Raw genomic sequence first — 19,648 nt, 5'->3', positions numbered from 1 at the left:
TTAAAGCACACCGTTTTCTTTAATACTGTTTTCGCGGGAATTTTTTAAAACTGGGACACAGACTGTGGTGCGGAGCGGGTGTAGTGTTGTGACGCGAATGCAGCTTCTAAACTCAAGGATTGACAGGCTCCGCTGCGGTGGGATGCTTGTTTCAACGGAGCCTGTCACCCCTCCTGATCGGGACTGTGTGTATGGGGGGTCTATGTGACTTTGTGGCAGGGGGAGGATGGTTACAGATCCCATGCTGTGTGGCTCTGTGATCCTGCCTAAGGACCGGCGCTTAAGATCTGTAACTGCCCTCCCCCGCCACAAAGTCACAGAGCAACCCCCCCCCCCCAACATAACATGAAAACAACCTCCCAGACTAACCGGGGTAACTAGTCACTGCATCACTGCACTGTGTATGTGCCCTGCTGCTGTGCCTGCCCCCGACTATGTACCCTGCCAAAGGTGACTGTCCTGTCCAATTACCAACCCCCTTTCCCCTCCTCCTCCAAAAGAACAGGATTGAAACAGTAGTTAACAGAAACGAATTTTTTATTATCAACTACACATGGCATTGGGAGGTGAAACTTGGACGTGGGCTTGTGTCAGGCGGGAAGAAAAGAACTTTTCAAATTTTGGGAAATGAGAGCCTTCTGCTACTAGAGCTCTCTGCAGGGGTGGAGTGAGACTTAGCAGGGACTCTGCCGCCTCTCCTTCTTTGCACTTTGGGTGAGGTGGGTATGGGACTTGATGGCGGGGGAGGGCGGTTAGAGATGGACTGCAGCGGGGCTCTGTCCTCCTGCCTCCGTTCCTGCAGAACATCCACAAGGCGCCGGAGCGTGTCCATTTGCTCCCTCAGTAGTCCAAGCAGCGTTTGAGTCGCCTGCTGGTCTTCCTGCCACCACCTCTCCTCCCGATCCATGTTGGCTTGGTGCATTTGGGTCAAGTTCTCCCGTCACTGGGTCTGCTGTGCTGCCTGGGCTTGGGAACAGGCCATAAGCTCAGAGAACATGTCCTCCCGTGTCCTCTTCTTCCTACGCCTAATCCGCGCTAGCCTCTGGGAGTGTGATTCCAGGCTAGGTTGTGAGACAGTCGCAGATGGGGCTGTGGAAATGGGAAAAAGGGAGTGAATTCCTCAGAAAGATAAATGTAGTTGTGAACAAAGAACATAGTCTTTCTCTGTGAACAAGACCATGCACAGCACCTTTCACATGCGCACTCAGCACAAGGTCGAATTCTCGGCCTTCGCATTCAGTGCCTGGGGTCTTGCACAGCACATTTGAGAAGCGGGGCAGCACAACGGAATTTCTGTTGCAGGCAGACATGGTAAGCCGTACACTTGTGGCAGTTTAAAACTTTTATATTACCACTGGCCTCATTTCACATTTAAAGCAATGTCAGTCCCTGCTGCCAGCAATCCGGCAAGCGGGAACTCTGCCCCTGTCCCACCCCCTCGCGGCTGTCCCCGGGAACGATCCCTTTCGGCTGCCCCTCTCCCGCCTCCACCGCGTGGCTGCAAACCAGCGGTTACAGTTCTGTAAAGGAACGGGAAAGCAGTCCCAACACTAACATTCCCCTACCTAATTAAAAGCAGGTCACCATGGCCGACATCACCCTGATGAGGATCTCCGAGAGCGACAAAGAGAGAATGCTCCGGGAAAGCCTCCAAAGACCAGGGCCGTATGCCGCCCTGCTGTGCAGAGCAATGATTCCCGAGTACTTGATAATCTCGTGGCGCGGCAACATGTCGTACTTCGGAGGACCCAATAAGGCCGCTCTCCCCAGGAACCTCATGCAACGGCTTTCAAATTACCTCCAGGAGAGCTTCATCGAGATGTCCCAGGAGGATTACTGCTCTATCCCCGGACATATTGACCGCATTTTACTGTAGCTGCAGTAGCAGGGAATAAACAGTAGAGCGGCTTGTGCAGGACAATCACTGAAAACCGGACATTGCTAGATTTCTTTTCAAAACTTGCACTGCCCATGACTAAACCGTTAAGCGCCTAGGGCACACTAATCATGAACAACCCATTCTTTTAATTGTTAATATTCCTGTTTTGTTAAAAATAAATGTTTAGATGTTTACAACACTTACTGGCTGATCCTTCACCAGATTCTGTGTCCGGGGTAATGGCTGGGGACGCTTCGTAGGGGATCTCTGTAAGGGTGATGAAGAGATCCTGGCTGTCGGGGAAATCAGCGTTGTGAGAGCTGCCGACTGCCTCGCCCTCCTCATCTCCTTCCTCATCTTCCCCGTCCCCTAACATGTCCGAGGAACCGGCCGTGGACAGTATCCCATCCTCAGAGTCCACGGTCACTGGTGGGGTAGTGGTGGCTGCCGCACCGAGGATGGAATGCAGTGCCTCGTAGAAACGGGATGTCTGGGGATGGGATCCGGAGCGTCCGTTTGCCTCTTTGGTCTTCTGGTAGCCTTGTCTCAGCTCCTTGATTTTCACGCGGCACTGCGTTGCATCCCGGCTGTATCCTCTTTCTGCCATGTCTTTAGAGATCTTCTCGTAGATCTTTGCATTCCTTCTTTTGGATCGCAGCTCGGAAAGCACGGACTCATCGCCCCACACAGCAATGAGATCCAAGACTTCACGATCAGTCCATGCTGGGGCCCTCTTTCTATTCACAGACTGCACGGCCATCACTGCTGGAGAGCTCTGCATCGTTGCCAGTGCTGCTGTGCTCGCCACGATGTCCAGACAGGAAATGAGATTCAAACTGTCCAGACAGGAAAAGGAATTCCAATTCAAATTTTCCCGGGGCTTTTCCTGTGTGGCTGGTCAGAGCATCCGAGCTCGCACTGCTGTCCAGAGCGTCAACACAGTGGTGCACTGTGGGATAGCTCCCGGAGCTATTAGCATCGATTTCCATCCACACCTAGCCTAATTCGACATGGCCATGTCGAATTTAGCGCTACTCCCCTCGTCGGGGAGGAGTACAGAAGTTGAATTAAAGAGACCTCTATGTCGAACTAAATAGCATCACAGTGTGGACGGGTGCAGGGTTAATTCGATGTAACGGCGCTAACTTCGACATAAACGCCTAGTGTAGACCAGGCCTGAGTCTCCACTGACCAAGGACAACACCGGTGAGTGGGGTGCGATGGAGGGAAAAGTGAGGGGCATGTTAAATAAACATTTGTTTGTTGGACTATATTTTAGTGATTTTGCTCCAGAATACTAGATTTGTGACTGGGGATGGAAATTTATATAAATATGTTTCCTAGTAGGCCAAGATTTTTAAAATGCATTATTTGCCAAGGTTGTTCTCACATTGTTGCTATCTTGAAAGGTCATTATGTTGGGGAGTTTCTGTACTAAACATTTTTATTATAATTAATTTTTACATAAGAATGATCATACTGGGTCAGACCAATGGTCCATATAGCCCAGTATCCTGTCTTCCGACAGTGGTCAAGGCCAGGTGCTTCAGAGGGAATGAACAGAACAGATAATAATCAAGTGATCCATCCCCTGTTGCCCATTCCCAGCTTCTGGCAAACAGGCTAGGGACACTCAGAGCATGGTGTTCCATCTCTCCCCATCCTGGCTAATAGCCACTGATGGACCTATTCTCCAGGAATTTATCTGGTTCTTTTTTTAATCCTGTTATAGTTTTGGTCTTCACAGCATCCCCTGGCAAAGAGTTCCACGGGTTGACTTTATGTTGTGTGAAGAACTACTTCCTTTTGGGGGGTTTTTTTTTGTTTTGTTTTTTTAAATCTGCTGCCTATTAATTTCATTGGGTGACTGCTAGTTCTTGTGTTATGTGAAAGATTAAATAACATTTCCTTATTCACTTTTTTCACACCAGTCAAGATTTTATAGACCTCTATCATATCCCTCCTTAGTCGTCTCTTTTCTAAGCTAAAAATTCCCAGTCATTTTAATTTCTCCTCCTGTTTCATACCCCTAATCATTTTAGTTGCCCATCTCTGAACCTTTTCCAATTCCAATATATCTTTTTTGGGATGGGACGACCACATCTGCATGCAGTATTCAAGGTGTGCACATACCATGGATTTATATAGAGGCAATATGATATTTTCTGTCTTATTATCTAGGGTTACCATATTTCAGCAAGCAAAAAAGAGGACGGGAGGAGCCCCGCCCTAGCCCCGCCCCTGTCCTGCCCTAGCCCCGCCCCTGCCTCTCCTACTTCCCGCCCCCCTCAGAACCCCCAACCCTCCCCCCGCTCCTTGCTCCCTGACTGAACCCTCCTGGGACCCCTGCCCCTAACTGCCCCCCAGGACTCCACCCCCTACCTAAGCCTCCCTGCCTCTTGTCCCCTGACTGCCCCCTCCTGAGACCCTCCCCCCCATCCTAACTGGCCCCCTACCCCCTACCTGTCCCTTGACTGCCCCAACCCTTATCCACACCCCCAGACAGAGCCCTGGGACTCCCATGCCCCATCCAACCACTACCCACCCTCTGACAGCCCCCCCAGAACTCCCGACCCCTCTAAACCCCTCTGCTCCCTGTCCCCTGACTGCTCCGATCCCTCTCCCTACCCCTGCCCCCTGACAGCCCCCCCCAGAACTCCCAACCCCCCCCTGCTCCTTGTCCCCTGACCACCCCTCCTGGGACCCCTGCTCCTAACTGCCCTCCAGAACGCAACCCCCTACCTAAGCCTCCCTGTTCCTTGTCCCCTAACTGCCCCCTCCTGAGACCCCCCCCACCCTAACTGCCCCCACCGGACCCTACCCCCTACCTGTACCCTGACTGCCCAAAACCTTATCCACACACCCCCAGAAAGCCCCCCCACTCCCGACCCCCCTCCCCTGTCTCTTGACTGTCTCCTCCAGAACCTCCCTGCCCCTTCTCCGACCCCCTGGCCCCCTTACTCTGCCGCTCAGACCAGCGTGCTGGGAGGAGGAGCAGGGGGAGGAGCTCCAGACTGCCGGTGCGAACGGCCGGCTGGTGATCTGCGAATGCAGGGAGGGAGGGAGGGAGTGCTCTCAGCTGCAGGGGAGAGGAGGGGGAAGTGGAGGAGGGGGCTCTCTCTGGCTGTCGGAGCCCCATGTAAGTGGCACCATCCGGCTGGCTGCCCTGTCAGCCGCGCGCGCTCTGCATGGGGGGGCGGGGGGGAGGGAGTCCGGACATTTACAAATTCCTCCCGGACGCTATTTTTAACTCTAAAAGCCGGACATGTCCGGGGGAATCCGGACGAATGGTAACCCTATATTATCTATCCCTTTCTGTTTGCTTTTGACTGCCGCTGCATATTGAGTGGATGTTTTCAGAGAACTATCCACAATGACTCCAAGATCTCTTTCTTGAGTGATAACAGCTAATTCAGACTCCATTTTGAATGTATAGTTGAGATTGTTTTCCAATGTGCATTACTTTGCATTTATCAACATTGAATTTCATCTGCCATTTTGTTGCCCAGTCACCCAGTTTTGTGAGATCCCTTTGTAACTCTTCGCAGTCTGCCTGGGACTTAACTATCTTGAATAGTTTTGCATCATTGCAAATTTTGCCACCTCACTGTTTACTCATTTTTACAGATCATTTATGAATATGTTGAACAGTAATGGTCCCAGTACCGACCCCTCAGGGATACCACTATTTATCCCTCTCCATTCTGAGAGCTGACAAAGGGTAGAAATAAATTGTTTCCCATCTTTTAACCAGTTACTGATCTATGAGAGGACTTCCCTCTTATCCCATGATAGCTTACTTTTCAAAGTCATTATATTTTTTTAGAAATTTAGACCGGTTATGTGTTTTGGTGTAATTTGCATTATCCTTATGTTACATTTGCATTATCCTAACAAAACATTTACTTTATTCGTATCTTTTATATATCTCATCAGCCCCGATGCGCACACACACACACCCCGTATAAATTCGAACACCCCCCTCTAATTTCAATTCCTGGGGAAACCATTGGTCATAAGCAATAAACAATTCACAGGTCCAGCCCCACCGGCCGCTGCTCTGGGGGGCCCCAGGGCCAGCCACACCAGCCACTGCTTGGATGGTTCCCAGAGCCAGCTGCCCGGGGCCACCAAGCAGTGGCTGGGGGGCAGCTCCAGGAGTGGCCGTTGTGCCTGGCTCCAGGGCCGTGTGAGCCTGGAGTTGCTCGGGTGGCCCTGGGGTCAGCCACACTAGCTGCGGCAGTTGCGGAATTTTACAGAGGTGGCGGAAAGCCACAGAAGCCATAGCAAACTCACAGCCTTAACCATCATTGTTAAAAAATGTGCCTTGTTTCTAGCCAGAATTTGTCTAAATTCAGCTTCCAACTACTGGAACTCATTATGCTTTTTTCCTGTTAAATTAAAGAGCCATCTACCAGAAATCTTCTCCCCATTTAGGGATTTGTAGAATGTGATCAAGTCACTTCTTAATCTTGGTTTTGTTTTATAATAATAATATTGTGACTAATTTGTATTATCATAGTGACCAGCTCCCCATTGAGCTAGGTCCTTACTAGCACAGAACAAAAAGACATGGAACAAGCATCACACCGGCTCATGACAGGCTGTCAAAAGCAGGGTAGACACCAAACTGGTGGTATGTTCCATAATTAGATTTCACCAGTCCAGGACCAAATGTGAACTCCCAAAATACTACAACAGTCTTAGACTGGAGCATCTCAGGGTACTGTCTGTGACTCTATTATATCTTGCCACTCAGGCAAAACAGACTATGTGATAAATGGTCACTTACACCAAAAATCAAATATTCCAGGTTTCGACCAGTCACTCACCCAGGTTGAGTTGCAGCCTACATCTCACACCGAAGACAATGCCAGTAGACAATTCTATAGTAAACTAACTAAAGGCTTATTAGCTAAGAAATGAGAGGATAAAGCAGGTAAAGTATGTGCACAGCTGAATCACAGTCTATGATTTCAAATCGTAACAGAGACGTAGTAATCTGCCAGTTTCTCGGAAGTCTCTCAGGGCTACCCAGAACAGCTCTGTAATCTCCGTCTCCTTGTTGAGTTATTCTGCCCTGTTAGAATCCAAACAGTCCAGAGATGAAGGATCCTTCCCTGAGTCCATACTTACAGCTTCTTCTCACAGAAAACAAGCTGACAGGGTCACCACGCAGGTGGGATCTTTCTTTGATTGGCAGAGAGAGAGAGAGAGGGGGGAGTGCATTTAGGCCCCGCCTACACTGGCAAGCTTGTGTGCAGTAAAGCAGCTACAGCGCTGTGGTGCCAGTGTAGACACCATGGTGATTACAGCACTGCGATTGGCCTCCGGGAGGTTGTAACGATGCTGGTTCTGGTGAGACCCAACTGAGAGTGCCAATTTAGGACAAATTGCTTAAAGCAGGGCAGTTACAGCCCAAGGCTGGAGTTTTTCCACCTCTAAGGCAAACCAAACCAGCCAGACAGGGAAGACTTTGGTTTTACCCCACTGGCTAACCACAAGTCACGCAAGCAATTCCCTTAGACACTCCAGTTTCCCAGTATCACCACCAGTGCCACTCGTTATGGGGACAAATGGTTATGAAAACCAATACCCCAGTAAAAGAAAAAAGGTTCTCTTGATCCCAAAGGGCCAAGCCCCAGCCCCAGGTCAATATATAAATGAGATCTTACCCACAAATCATGCTGTTGCCAATCCTTTAGAATCTAAAATCTAAACGTTTATTCATAAAAGGAAAAAGATATAGATAAGAGCTAGAATTGGTTAAATGGAATCAATTACATACAGTAATGGCAAAGTTCTTGGTTCAGGCTTGTAGAAGTGATAGAATAAACTGCAGGTTTAAATCAAGTCTCTGGAGTACATCCACAGCTGGGATGGGTCCTTCAGTCCTTTGTTGAAAGCTTCAGTTTGTAGCAAAGTTCCTCCAGAGGTAAGAAGCAGGATTGAAGACAAGATGGAGGAACTGCAACAGCTTTTTATAGTCTCTTGCCATGTGGTCTCTGCTTTCTTTGTCCCAAAGACACGCATTCGGGCACATGGCAAGAAAAAACCTTAGAGTTCTGTCCATATGCAAGTCCCTGCGTACCTTGCTGAGTCACAAGATGTATCTGCCTTCTTGCAATGGGTCAATTATATAGCTGATGGTCCTTAATGGGCCATCAAGCAGGCTAGGCAGTGCTGATGCCAAATTGTCTGGGGTGTCACCCATCAGCATAGCACAAGTTTGAAATACAGACAGTATAAAGACAATACTTATAACTTTCCAATATAAAAATGATACATGCACACAGATACCATAATCATAACCAATTATGTTAAGGCCCTTTCTTGCATCATGTGCGCCAATCACCTCCTAGCATTACAAGCACTGCAATCCCAAGCAGAGCAACAAATAGAGGGTTACCATTCGTCCGGATTTACCCAGACATGTCCTCCTTTTTGTGTTAAAAATAGCATCTGGGGGGGAATTTGTAAATCGCTAAATATGTCCGGGATTTCCCCCCCATGCAGAGCGAGGCGCGGCTGGGAGGGCTGCAGGAAAGTCAGCCGCTGGCAGCCAGAGCCCTTCCCCCGCAGCTTGCCGGGCTGGACTCCGGAGCAGCTGTAGAGCTCCTCCTCCCCCCACCCCTCCCTCCCTGCATTCTGAGCGGGCCGGCCTGCCGGGCCGTTTGCATCGGGCCTCGGCAGCTCCTCCTCCCCTGCAGCCCAGCGCCCCACTCCGGCAGCACTGTGCAGGGGCAGGGACCGGGTTGTGTGTTGCGCTGGGGAGCGCAGCCACGTGTCCGGCTCCGCACAGAGCCCAACACCATGTTCTGAGCGGCGGGGTAAGGGGGCCAGGGGGCAGGAGAAGGGGCAGGGAAATTTTGGAGGGGGCAGTCAAGAGACGGGGGGGGTCGGGAGTTCAGGGGGGCTTTTTTGGGGGGGTGGAGAAGGTTTTGGGCAGTCAGGGTACAGGTAGGGGGTAGGGTCCTGGGGGGCATTGGGGGGGGTCTTAGGAGGAGGCAGTTAGGGGACAAGGAACAGGGAGGCTTAGGTAGGGGGTGGGGTTCTGGAGGGCAGTTAGGAGCAGGGGTCCCAGGAGGGGGCAGTCAGGGGACAAGGAGCGGGGGGGGGGTGTTTGGGAGTTCTGGGGGGGGGCTGTCAGGGGGCAGGGGTGGGGAGAGGGATTGGAGCAGTCAGGGGACAGGGAGCAGAGGGGTTTAGATGGGTTGGGAGTTCTGGGGGGGGGGCTGTCAGGGGGTGGGAGTGGTTGGATGGGGCGTGGGAGTCCCAGGGGTCTGTCTGGGGGTGGGGGTGTGGATAAGGGTTGGTGCAGTCAGGGGACAGGTAGGGGGTAGGGTCCTAGGGGGCCAGTTAGGATGTGGGGAGGGTCTCAGGAGGGGGCAGTCAGGGGACAAGAGGCAGGGAGGCTTAGGTAGGGGGTGGAGTCCTGGGTGGCAGTTAGGGCAGGGGTCCCAGGAGGGGGCAGTCAGGGGACAAGGAACGGGGGGGAGGGTTGGGGGTTCTGAGGGGGCGGGAAGTGGGAGGGGCGGGGCTAGGGCAGGATGGGGGCGGGGCTCCTCCCGTCCTCTTTTTTGCTTGCTGAAATATGATAACCCTAAACAAATATTAGTGGCTTTCAGCTTCAAATTGCTGCCTCAAAGCATCCCTGATCCTTATGGCCCCGTGCTGTGCCCCTCTAATAGCCCTGGTCTCTGGCTGTTCAAACTCACTTCCAGGCGCTGAGCCTCTGCAGTCCAGCCCTGAGTGAAGCTTTCACCCTACCCTTCACAAATATTATGGAGTGTACAGCATGCAGCTATAAGCATAGGAATATTGTCATCGGCCATGTCCAGCTTCCCATACAGGCATTGCCAGTGGGCTTTTAAACAGCCCAATGCACACTCCACAGTCATTCTGCACTTGCTCAGCCTGTTGTTGAACCGCTCCTTGCTGCTGTCAAGTTGCCCCATGTATGGCTTCATAAGCCACAGCATATAAGGGGTAGGCAGGGTCTCCCAGGATCACAATGGGCATTTTGATTTTCCCCTACGGTGATCTTCTGGTCCAGAAAGAAAGTCCCTCCTTGCAGCTTCTTGAACAGGCCAGTGTTCCAAAAGATGCATGCATCATGCACCTTTCCAGACCAGCCTGCGTTAATGTCTGTGAAATGCTCACGATGATTCACAAGCACCTGGAGAACCATTAAGAAATACCCCTTGCAATTAATGTACTCGGTGGCTAGGTGGTCTGGTGCCAGAATTGGAATGTGTGTGCCATCTATCACCCCTCCGCAGTTAGGGAAGATCATTTGTGCAAAGCCATCCACAATATCACACACGTTGCCCAGAATCACGGTCTTTCAGAGCAGGATGCAATTAATGGCCCTGCACACTTCCATCAACATGACTCCAGTGGTCGACTTTCCCACTCCAAACTGGTTAGTGACCGATCGGTATCAGTCTGGAGTAACCAGCTTCCACAGTGCAATTGCCACATGCTTCTCCAGCAACAGGGTAGCTCTCATTCTTGTGCCCTTGCGCGGCAGGGCTAAGGCAAGCTCATCACACTCAGGGCTGGCTCTAGGATTTTTGCCGCCCAAAGCAAAAACAATTTTGGCCGCCCCCCACCCCCCGTTCTTTAATTACCCCACCCCCGGCCCCGCCTCAACTCCGCTCCTTCCCCAAATCCCCAGCCCTGCCTCCTCCCCCCAGGCTCTCAAGCCTAGGAGGGAGGGAGGGGGAGAAGCGGCGCCCGCGCCGTGGCCGCTCGGGATCTCCCCCTCCCTCCCAGGTTTGAGAGCCTGGGAGGGAGGGGGAGACCCCAAGCCGCTGTGGTGCGCGAATCAGCTGTTTCGCACACCGCTGCTCCCCCTCCCTCCCAGGCTTGAGAGCCTGGGAGGGAGGGCGAGTAGCGGCGGGCAAATCAGCTGTTTTGCGCACCGTGGCAGCAGCAGCGGAGGTGAGCTAGGGCGGCCGGGGCACATTTTTAGGGGTGGCATTCTGGCGCCGGCCATGCCGCCCCTAAAAATGTGCCGCCCCAAGCACCAGCTTGTTTTGCTGGTGCCTAGAGCCGGCCCTGATCACATTGTCCCATGAATGTGGCTTTTCTCATGTGAAAGTTCTACAGCCACTGCTCATCATCCCAGACATGCATCACAATATGATCCCACCACTCAGTGCTTGTTTCCCAAACCCCAAAGCTGCATTCCACTGTGGTCAGCACCTCTGTGAATGCCACAAGCATTCTCGTGTCATAGCTAGTATGTGTGGTGAGATCAATGTCGCACTCCTCTTGCCTTTGTAGTTTAAGGAATAACTACATTGCCACTCATGACGTGTTGGTCAGTGCAAGCAATGTTCTGGTCAACAGCTCAGGATCTATTCCTGCAGCCAGAAAAAGGCAGGGCAGGGCACACAGTACACAAACTGTTGAAAGATGGCGCCAAATGCAGACAGAAGCACAGGGATTGCTGGGATGTGAAGCAATGCATCACGGGGCATTGGGACAGGACCCAGGATGCCCTGCAACCCCTTCTGCCTTCCCACAAGTCTTAGCGGCAAAAGAGAAAGTGGTGCTCTGTGGAATAGCTGCCCAGAGTGCACTGCTACGAATAGCACCACAAGTGCCACAGGTGTGAACATGCTATTGCGCAGGCAGCTTTCAGTGTGAACACAAGACAGCGGTTTTTCTTCAGCGCTCTGAGTGGCGCTGTAACTTTGCAAGTGTAAACGTGCCCTTAGAGTCTTTGAGCTCTGATCATCAATTGCAAGGACCACTTGCCTTCAAATGCGCAGGAATTAGCGCTTTCCTGTTAAAGTTCTTCATTTGTATTACACAAGGCTTCTTTCTCATTTGATGGGTTATTTAGTTACGGGGATTTATACAATGCAAATATTTGCTGCTACACTATAATGGGATTCAGATAAGTGACAACAATGTCCCATTAGTTTTCATGAAGTTTAAATACCAAATACATTCTTACATCTTTAACAACACTTTGATCTATATGATTACATAAGTGAATTGGCCTCTCTTCCAGCTGTGAATGTGTCAGTTTGCAGCTCAGCCTACAATTTTGATCATCAGCATCACAGCAAGTTAACAACTTGTTCTTTTACAGGAGCTCTAAATTGTATGTTGTGGTAGGTCCTCGCCCGCACTTGCAGCACGACAAAACCCAACCCTTTTTAGGAGAGGAACCAAATAATGTTGTATCCAGTTGAAAAAACATGGGGGTTCCATGTAAGAAGCATGTATTCACCTAAAATGGAATTTAGCCAGGACACTGGGGCTAACATCCTATTTCTGTGGAGCAGTCTGTAGTCAAAGATCCCAGGAGCACTTAGCACCAACATTTACATGTCATCCAAGAGATATAACAGGCCAGATCCTCAGCTGATGGGAACTGGCTTCACTGAAATCATTGATTTACCGCTAAGGTTCTGGGCTAGCAGCTTCCAGCAAGGAGAATGTGACAAACCCCAGAACAGAGATGGGCTACCAACATCATTCTGTGAGGAAAAATCAATGTAGAATAGGCCTGCATGACACACACTCCCTCCCACCTAGTATGCATCCTGTGCCCCCTCTAGCTATTTCCTTTCCCATCACTTCTGAGTTCCATGTTGGCAGATCACTGTCCTTTTCCTCCATCCAATTTCCACCCATCTGATTCACCCAACAATATCACAACCCAATGCTTACAACAATACTCTCACCCCCAATGGGGATGAATTAATTACAGGACTTTGTCCTCATCTAGTTCCTTCCAACCAAACATCTCAAAATGCTTTGCAAACATTCATGAGGTTTAATGACCTGAAAATCAAAAACAAACCTACAAATGGTGGAAGCATGAACAAATTGCTAAGCATGGATACAAAAGACTAGCACAAGCATGTAGGGATAAAATCAGGGAGGCTAAGAGACAAAATGAGTTACATCTAGCAAGGGACATTAAAGGCAATAAGATGTTTTACAGATACATTAGGAGCAAGAAAAAAACAAAGGAAGTGTAGGTTCTTACTTAGCATGGAAGGAGAGTTAAACAGACTACATCAAGAAGGTTGAGGTGTTTAATGCCGATTTTACTTCAGTCTTCACTAAAAAGATTTATTGTAACTGGATATGTAACACAATAAATATTAACATCTAGGGAGAAGGAATTAGGGCTGTTGATTAATCACACTTAACTCATACGATTAACTCAAAAATTAATCGCGATTAATTGCAGTTTTAATTGCACTGTTAAATAGAATACCAATTGAAATGTATTAAATATTTTCGATGTTTTTCTACTTTTTCATAGATATTGTATTCTGTGTTGTAATTGAAATCAAAGTGTGTATTATTTTTATTACAAATATTTGCACTGTAAAAATGATCAACAAAAGAAATAGTATTTTTCAGTTCACTTCATACAAGTACTGTAGTGCAATCTCTTGGCCATGAAAATGCAACTTACAAATGTAGATTTTTTTTTTTGTTACATAACTGCACTCAAAAACAAAACAAATGTAAAACTTTAGAGTCTACAAGTCCACTCAGTCCTACTTTCTTGTTTAGCCAATTGCTAAGACAAACAAGTTAGTTTGCATTTACAGGAAATAATACTGCCCTCTTATTATTTACAAGGTCACCAGAAAGTGAGAACAGGCATTTGCATGGCACTTTTGTAGCTGGCATTGCAAGGTATTTACGTGCCAGATATGCTAAACATTCATATGCCCCTTCATACTTCAGCCACCATTCCAGAGGATATACTTCCATGCTGATGACGCTTGTTAAAAACACAATGCATTAATTCAACTTGTGACAACTCTTTGAGGGAGAATTGTATGTCCCCTGCTCTGTTTTACCCGCATTCTGCCATATATTTTATGTTATAGAAGTCTCAGATGATGACCCAGCATGTATTGTTCATTTTAAGAACACTTTCAATGCAGATTTGGCAAAACACAAAGAAGGTACCAATGTGAGATTTCTAAAGATAGCCACAGCATTTGACCCAAGGTTTAAGAATCTGAAGTGCCTTCCAAAATCTGAGAGGGACGAGGTGTGGAGCACGCTTTCAGAAGTCTTAAAAGAACACTCCAATGCGGAAACTACAGAACCCAAGCCACCAAAAATAATAATAATAATAATCAACCTTCTGCTGGCGGCATCTGACTCAGATAATGAAAGTGAACATGCATCGGTCTGCACTGCTTTTGATTGTTATCGAGCAGAACCCATCATCAGCATGGACGCATGTCCTCTGGAATGGTGGTTGAAGCATGAAGGGACATATGAATCTTTAGTGCATCTGGCACATAAATACCTGGTGATGCCGATTACAACAGTGCCATGCAAATGCCTGTTCTCACTTTCAGGTGACATTGTAAACAAGAAGCAGGCAGCATTAGCTCCACAAATGTAAACAAACGTATTTGTCTTAGCGATTGGCTGAACACGAAGTAGGACTGAGTGGACTTGCCGGCTCTAAAATTTTAAATTGTTTTGTTTTTTGAATGCAGGATTTTTGTACATAATTCTACATTTGTAAATTCAACTTTCATTATAAAGAGATTGCACTACAGTACTTGTATTAAGTGAATTGAAAAATACTATTTCTTTTGTTTTTTTACAGTGCAAATACTTAATCAAAAATATAAAGTGAGCACTGTACACTTTATATTCTGTGTTGTAATTGAAATCAATGTATTTGAAAATGTAGAAAACATCCAAAAATATTTAAATGGTATTCTATTAATTTTTTTAATTGCAAGACAAAATAGGGAAAGGATTAAAGCATATTTAGATAAGTTAGCTGTTTTCAAGTCAGCAGGACCTAATGAAATGCATCATAGGATTCTTAAGGAACTAGCTGAAGCAATCTCAGAACTGTTAGCAATTATCTTCAAGAACTCATGGAGGATGGGTCAGGCACCAAAGGAGAGGATATGTGGAAACATAGTACCTATCTTTAAAAAAGGGAACAAAGACGACTGGGGGATTATAGACTGACCAGTCAGTCTAACTTTGATACCTGGAAAGATACTAAACAAAGTATTAAACAATCAATTTGTAAGCACCTAGAGTTATTAGAAATAGCCAGTACCATTTGTCAAGTAAAAATAATGCCAAACCAACCCAATTTCCTTCTTTGACAGGGTTACTGGCCTAGTGAATAGAGGCAAAGTGACAGACATGATATAGCTTGTTTTTAGTAAGGCTCCTGACAGTCCCACATGACATTCTCATAAGCAAGCTAGAGAAATGTGGTCTAGATGAAATTTACTATAAGGTGGGTGACAACTGGTTGAAAAAACCATACTCAAAGAGTAGTGTGACAAAGTTCCTCCTCTATCTTGGTGGGTCCTGTGCTTATTGGCGGATTTTCTTGCCTCAGAGATTCACCATGTGGGTTGGGGAACAGCCCAGAGACCTTCCCTTCTGGAAGAACCCACAGTCCAGGTCAATTGGGAGGTTTGGGGGGAACCCGGGCCCACCCTCTACTCCGGGTTCCAGCCCAGGGCCCTGTGGACTGCAGCTGTCTATAGTGCCTCCTGTAACAGCTGCATGACAGCTACAACTCCCTGGGCTACTCCAAACACCTTCCTCCTGGTGTCTGATAATGCTTGTGCTCCTCAGTCCTCCAGCAGCACACCCTCTCACTCTCAGCTCCTTGCCTCTCTTGCTCCCAGCTCCTCACACTCCCCCCGCAAACTGACGTGAGCTCCTTTTTAAAACCCAGGTGCCCTGATTAGCCTGCCTTAATTGGTTCTAGCAGCTTCTTCTTAATTGGCTCCAGGTGTCCTAATTAGCCTGCCTGCCTTAACTGGTTCTAGCAGGTTCCTGATTACTCTAGTGCAGCCCCTGCTCTGGTCACTCAGGGAACAGAAAACTACTCCTCTAGTGACCAGTATATTTGCCCTCTACCAGACTCCCGTACCCCGCTGGTCTGGGTCTGTCACAGTAGTTATCAATGGTTTGCTGTCAAACTTGAGGACGTATCTAGTTGGGTCCAATACTATTCACTCCATTATCCAAATCATTAATGAAAATGTTGGCGAGTATGCTTAGAACAGTTGTGCATGACACCAAGCTGGGAGGAACTGCTAGCATTTCAGTGGACCAGATTAAAATTCAAAATGACCTTGACAAATCATAGAATTGGTCTAAAATCAACAAGATGAAATTCAATAAAGATAAGTGCAAAGTACTACACGTAGGAAGAAAAAAATCAAATACTCAGCTACAAAATGGAGAATAACTGGCTAGGCAGTAAAACTAAAGATAAGGATCTGGGCGTCAGAGTGGATCGCAAATTGAATATGAGTCAGCAATGCGATGCAATTGCAAAAAGGCCAATATCATTCTGGGGTGTATTAACAGGAGTGTCTTATGAACGGTAACTGTCCTGCTGTACTCGACACTGGTAAGGCCCCAGCTGGAGTACTGTGTCCCGGTCTGGGTGCCACACTTTCGGAAAGATGGACAAATTGAAGAGGCTCTAGAGGAGAACAAAAATGATAAAAGTATTTAAAAACTCGACCTATGAGGAAAGGTTAAAAAAAAATTGGGCATGTTTAGTCTTGAAAAAGAAGATTGAGGGGGGGACCCGATAATAACCTTCAAGTTTGCTGTTATAAAGAGGATAGTGATCAATTATTCTCCATGTCCACTGAAGATAGGACACAAGGTAATGGGCTTAATCTGCAGCAAGGGAGATTTCAGTTAGATATTAGTAAACTCTAACTATAAGGATAGTTAATCAATGGAATAGGCTTCCAAGGGTGGTTGTGAATTCCTGTCATTAGAAGTTTCTAAGTACAGGTTCTACAAACACCTGTCAGGGATAGTCTACATAAACTTGGTCCTGTCTTTGGGTAGGTCTATACTTACCTCCGGGTCCGGCGGTAAGCAATCGATCTTCTGGGATCAATCCCGGAAGTGCTCGCCATCGACGCCGGTACTCCTGCTCGGCGAGAGGAGTACGCGGCATCGACGGGGGAGCCTGCCTACCGCGTCTGGACCCGTGATAAGTTTGAACTAAGGTACTTCAACTTCAGCTACGTTATTCACGTAGCTGAAGTTGCTTATCTTAGTTCGAAGTGGGGGGTTAGTGTGGACCAGGCCTCAGTGGAAGGGGCTGGACTAGTTGACCTCTGAAGGTTCCTCCCAGCCCTATATTTCTATGATTCTGTGACTCTCTCAGCTCTATTGGGAGGCAGGTGAATATCATAATCTCCATTCCACAGATGGAGAAATTGAGGTTCAGAGAGGGCACATGACCTGCCCAAAGCACCTCAATGGCAGTCTCTTGATTCCCACTCCCCTGCTACAACTCCTGCTGCTTTCAGTAATAACGCTGTGCCCTTTGCTAGTTCTTTCCAGTTGCAGACCTCAATTAGCTTGACAGGAATGACTTACAAAATATCTCCTGCGGAGGGTTAATTATTTATAGCCAGTTTTATGCTGCTCATCACTGCAATATCAGAGTGCCTCAAAAGCACCAATGAATTAAGTCTCACAGACTCCCTATTGTTAAACAGGTGAGCAAACTAACATATAGAAAGGAAAATCTAGCGAGACTTGAGCAGCCAGGCTCACACAGGAAGGTCTGGAATTGAACACAGATCTCCTGCCTCCTAGCCCTGTGCTCTAACTGCTAGATAGGTGATACTCAGACCTCAGTGGTTCAGGAGCCAAATTAGCAATTAACATTACCCAAATGAGCAACAGTATGTGAATTCATTGTTTCATTTACTATACCACATATGTAATTCCCACAGCAAAATGACTGACCAAGTATTATTATTTTATCAATTTACAATTGCTTTTACAATAGTAAAAGCATCCTGATTGGTTAATAATTAAAGCACACAGTGTTTTACTATCATGTACTGCAAAGAGCTGCAGAAGAAACATTAAAAAGCCACTTGCAGCTCATGCGCTTCAGCCTGAGTATCCCTGATCTAGATCATCTTGCCTTCCACAATTAGATCACAAATACTGCACCAAGGAAACATCTAAACCAGACTGGAGCGAATGTTTCATGCGGATTATCCTTTGGCTGCTCCAACATCTGCCACCTGGGCCAGCAAACGGAATGAATTCATCCAGGTCAGCTGACCAGTCTCTCTGGGATCGGTGGCTTTGCCACTAGATACCAGGGATCTAGCTGAGCTTTTCACCCCTAGTCATTTTCCCATGGTGTTTGGCACATGTTTAGCCACAGTGCCCAGAACGGTCACCTGGTGAGGCTTGTACATTAAGAAATATCCCATGGGAGAGAACGGTGAAGAGTTTACTTTCAAAATAAAACTGAACATGAAAAGGAATAATGAAAAAATGCATAGTAAAAGTTATTTAATGAAACATACCAGCGGGTTGAGGCGTGGATCGCCTGAGCTGAACTGAATTGCATGGAATGATTTCAGATCCCCAGGCGGTGTGTGTTTCCTGTGTAGGGGTCACATAGCCAACATATGGTAGAAATCACCCCACAGCTCAGTGTCTGAGGCAGGCAGCAGTCTGTCTTAAAGGGATAGCATCACCTAAAATTTGATTCATATTAAAACTGGTGTAATACAGTGAGGAAGGTCCTCCCAAGCCTAAATATATAGATAAAGATTCTTGATTTATTTCTTGCATGTAGGGATCATAAATAAAAATATTCAGAAAGATTGGGGCATGATTGTGTATGCAGCATGTGTGTGAATTGCACCTCTATTTGCATGTACATTTACCACAACAGCAATTGAAACCTAGACAACTGGCTCTTAATTGGATACCTGAAGCTGTTTGAAAAACTGGCCCTTAGACTGAGAGATAACTGATCTATTTCTAGTATCCCCACTGCCACGTGCTCCCCTCATGCTTTTTGTGAGACCCCTGAAAAATCCATGTTTCATTTCCTTTCACATGCTCTGCATCAATGGTTAATGCACAAGCAGGACTCCCAGAGCCATGCTGACCTCTCCAAGCTGCCAGCCTGCAAAGCAGGAAGCGATCAAAAGAAAAGCCATGCTCATTTAAGCTGCCTTCAGAATGTTGTTGTCAGCCCCCCTCCCCATGATTTTCACTGGATAATCCTGATCTCAGCAGGCTGTGTCAGCACCTGGCTCTGAGGACTTGCAGGTCACTACAAACATCCCTTCTCACACCCCAAGATGTGTCGCTCTGTGAATAGCAAGTATATATTCCTGTGGGGCAAATTCACCCCCTCTTCGGAGGGCTCACACAAGATCTGTGCACCACTTCAGCCCTCCAAATAGGCTTTGAGTGGGACTGAATTGGTGTCTAGGGCAAGTTCTCTGACAAAATTGTAGCCTTAATTATGAATGAACTAAAATGATTATACAACCCACCCCTCTTCCCCAAATTCCAATGTGCCAATTCAGCAATACGCTCGTCCGAGTGAGACCATGCCTTCGGCAGTGCCTGGCACAATGGTGCCCTGATCCTGATTGGCCCCTCTGGGTTCTATGGGAACTCATAGACTCATAGACTTTAAGGTCAGAAGGGACCATTATGATCATCTGGTCTGACCCCCTGCATGTCGCAGGCCACAGAGCCGTCCCTACCCTTTCCCTTGACTCTGCTGTTGAAGTCCCCAAATCCTGTGGCTTAGTGACTTCAATTGGCAGAGAACCCTCCTGCTAGCGATCCCTGCCCCCATGCTGCGGAGGAAGGCGAAAAATCTCCAGGGCCTCTGCCAATCTACCCTGAAGAAAAATTCCTTCCCAACCCCAAATATGGCGATCAGTAAAACCCCGAGCATGTAGGCAAGAGTCT

At 47.7% G+C, this 19,648-nt stretch overlaps 1 protein-coding gene across 2 annotated transcripts; it reads right to left on the bottom strand.

The window, feature by feature from the left end:
• Positions 1-519: 519 nt before the first annotated feature.
• On the bottom strand, positions 520-18,328 carry LOC135973386 (myb/SANT-like DNA-binding domain-containing protein 2). 2 transcript variants are annotated; one of them, XR_010590197.1, is made up of 2 exons: positions 18,235-18,328; positions 520-1,089 (listed from the first exon to the last, which is right to left on the bottom strand). XR_010590197.1 is itself a non-coding variant. In XM_065556399.1 (2 exons), the coding sequence occupies exons 1-2, from the start codon at positions 2,658-2,660 to the stop codon at positions 941-943; spliced, it is 726 nt and encodes a 241-aa protein (XP_065412471.1). In that variant the 5' UTR covers positions 2,661-4,031; the 3' UTR covers positions 520-940. The 2 variants fall into 2 exon arrangements, 1 of the variants encoding a protein (XP_065412471.1); XM_065556399.1 differs by lacking the exon at positions 18,235-18,328 and adding an exon at positions 2,084-4,031.
• Positions 18,329-19,648: the final 1,320 nt, after the last annotated feature.

This window comes from Chrysemys picta, chromosome 9 (assembly GCF_011386835.1).
Source record: "Chrysemys picta bellii isolate R12L10 chromosome 9, ASM1138683v2, whole genome shotgun sequence".
NCBI lineage: Eukaryota > Metazoa > Chordata > Testudines > Emydidae > Chrysemys > Chrysemys picta.
The sequence above is the reverse complement of the archived record's forward strand: the minus strand, read 5'-3'. Positions and strand labels throughout refer to the sequence as shown.

What these genes read in the sequence shown, in the direction of transcription:
- LOC135973386 (XM_065556399.1), bottom strand. Translation starts at nt 2,660, where the DNA reads ATGCAGAGCTCTCCAGCAGTGATGGCCGTGCAGTCTGTGAATAGAAAG. An exon ending in ATCTGGTGAAGGATCAGCCA is followed by an intron (nt 1,090 to 2,083) that starts GTAAGTGTTGTA and finishes CCATTTCCACAG; the next exon opens with CCCCATCTGCGACTGTCTCA.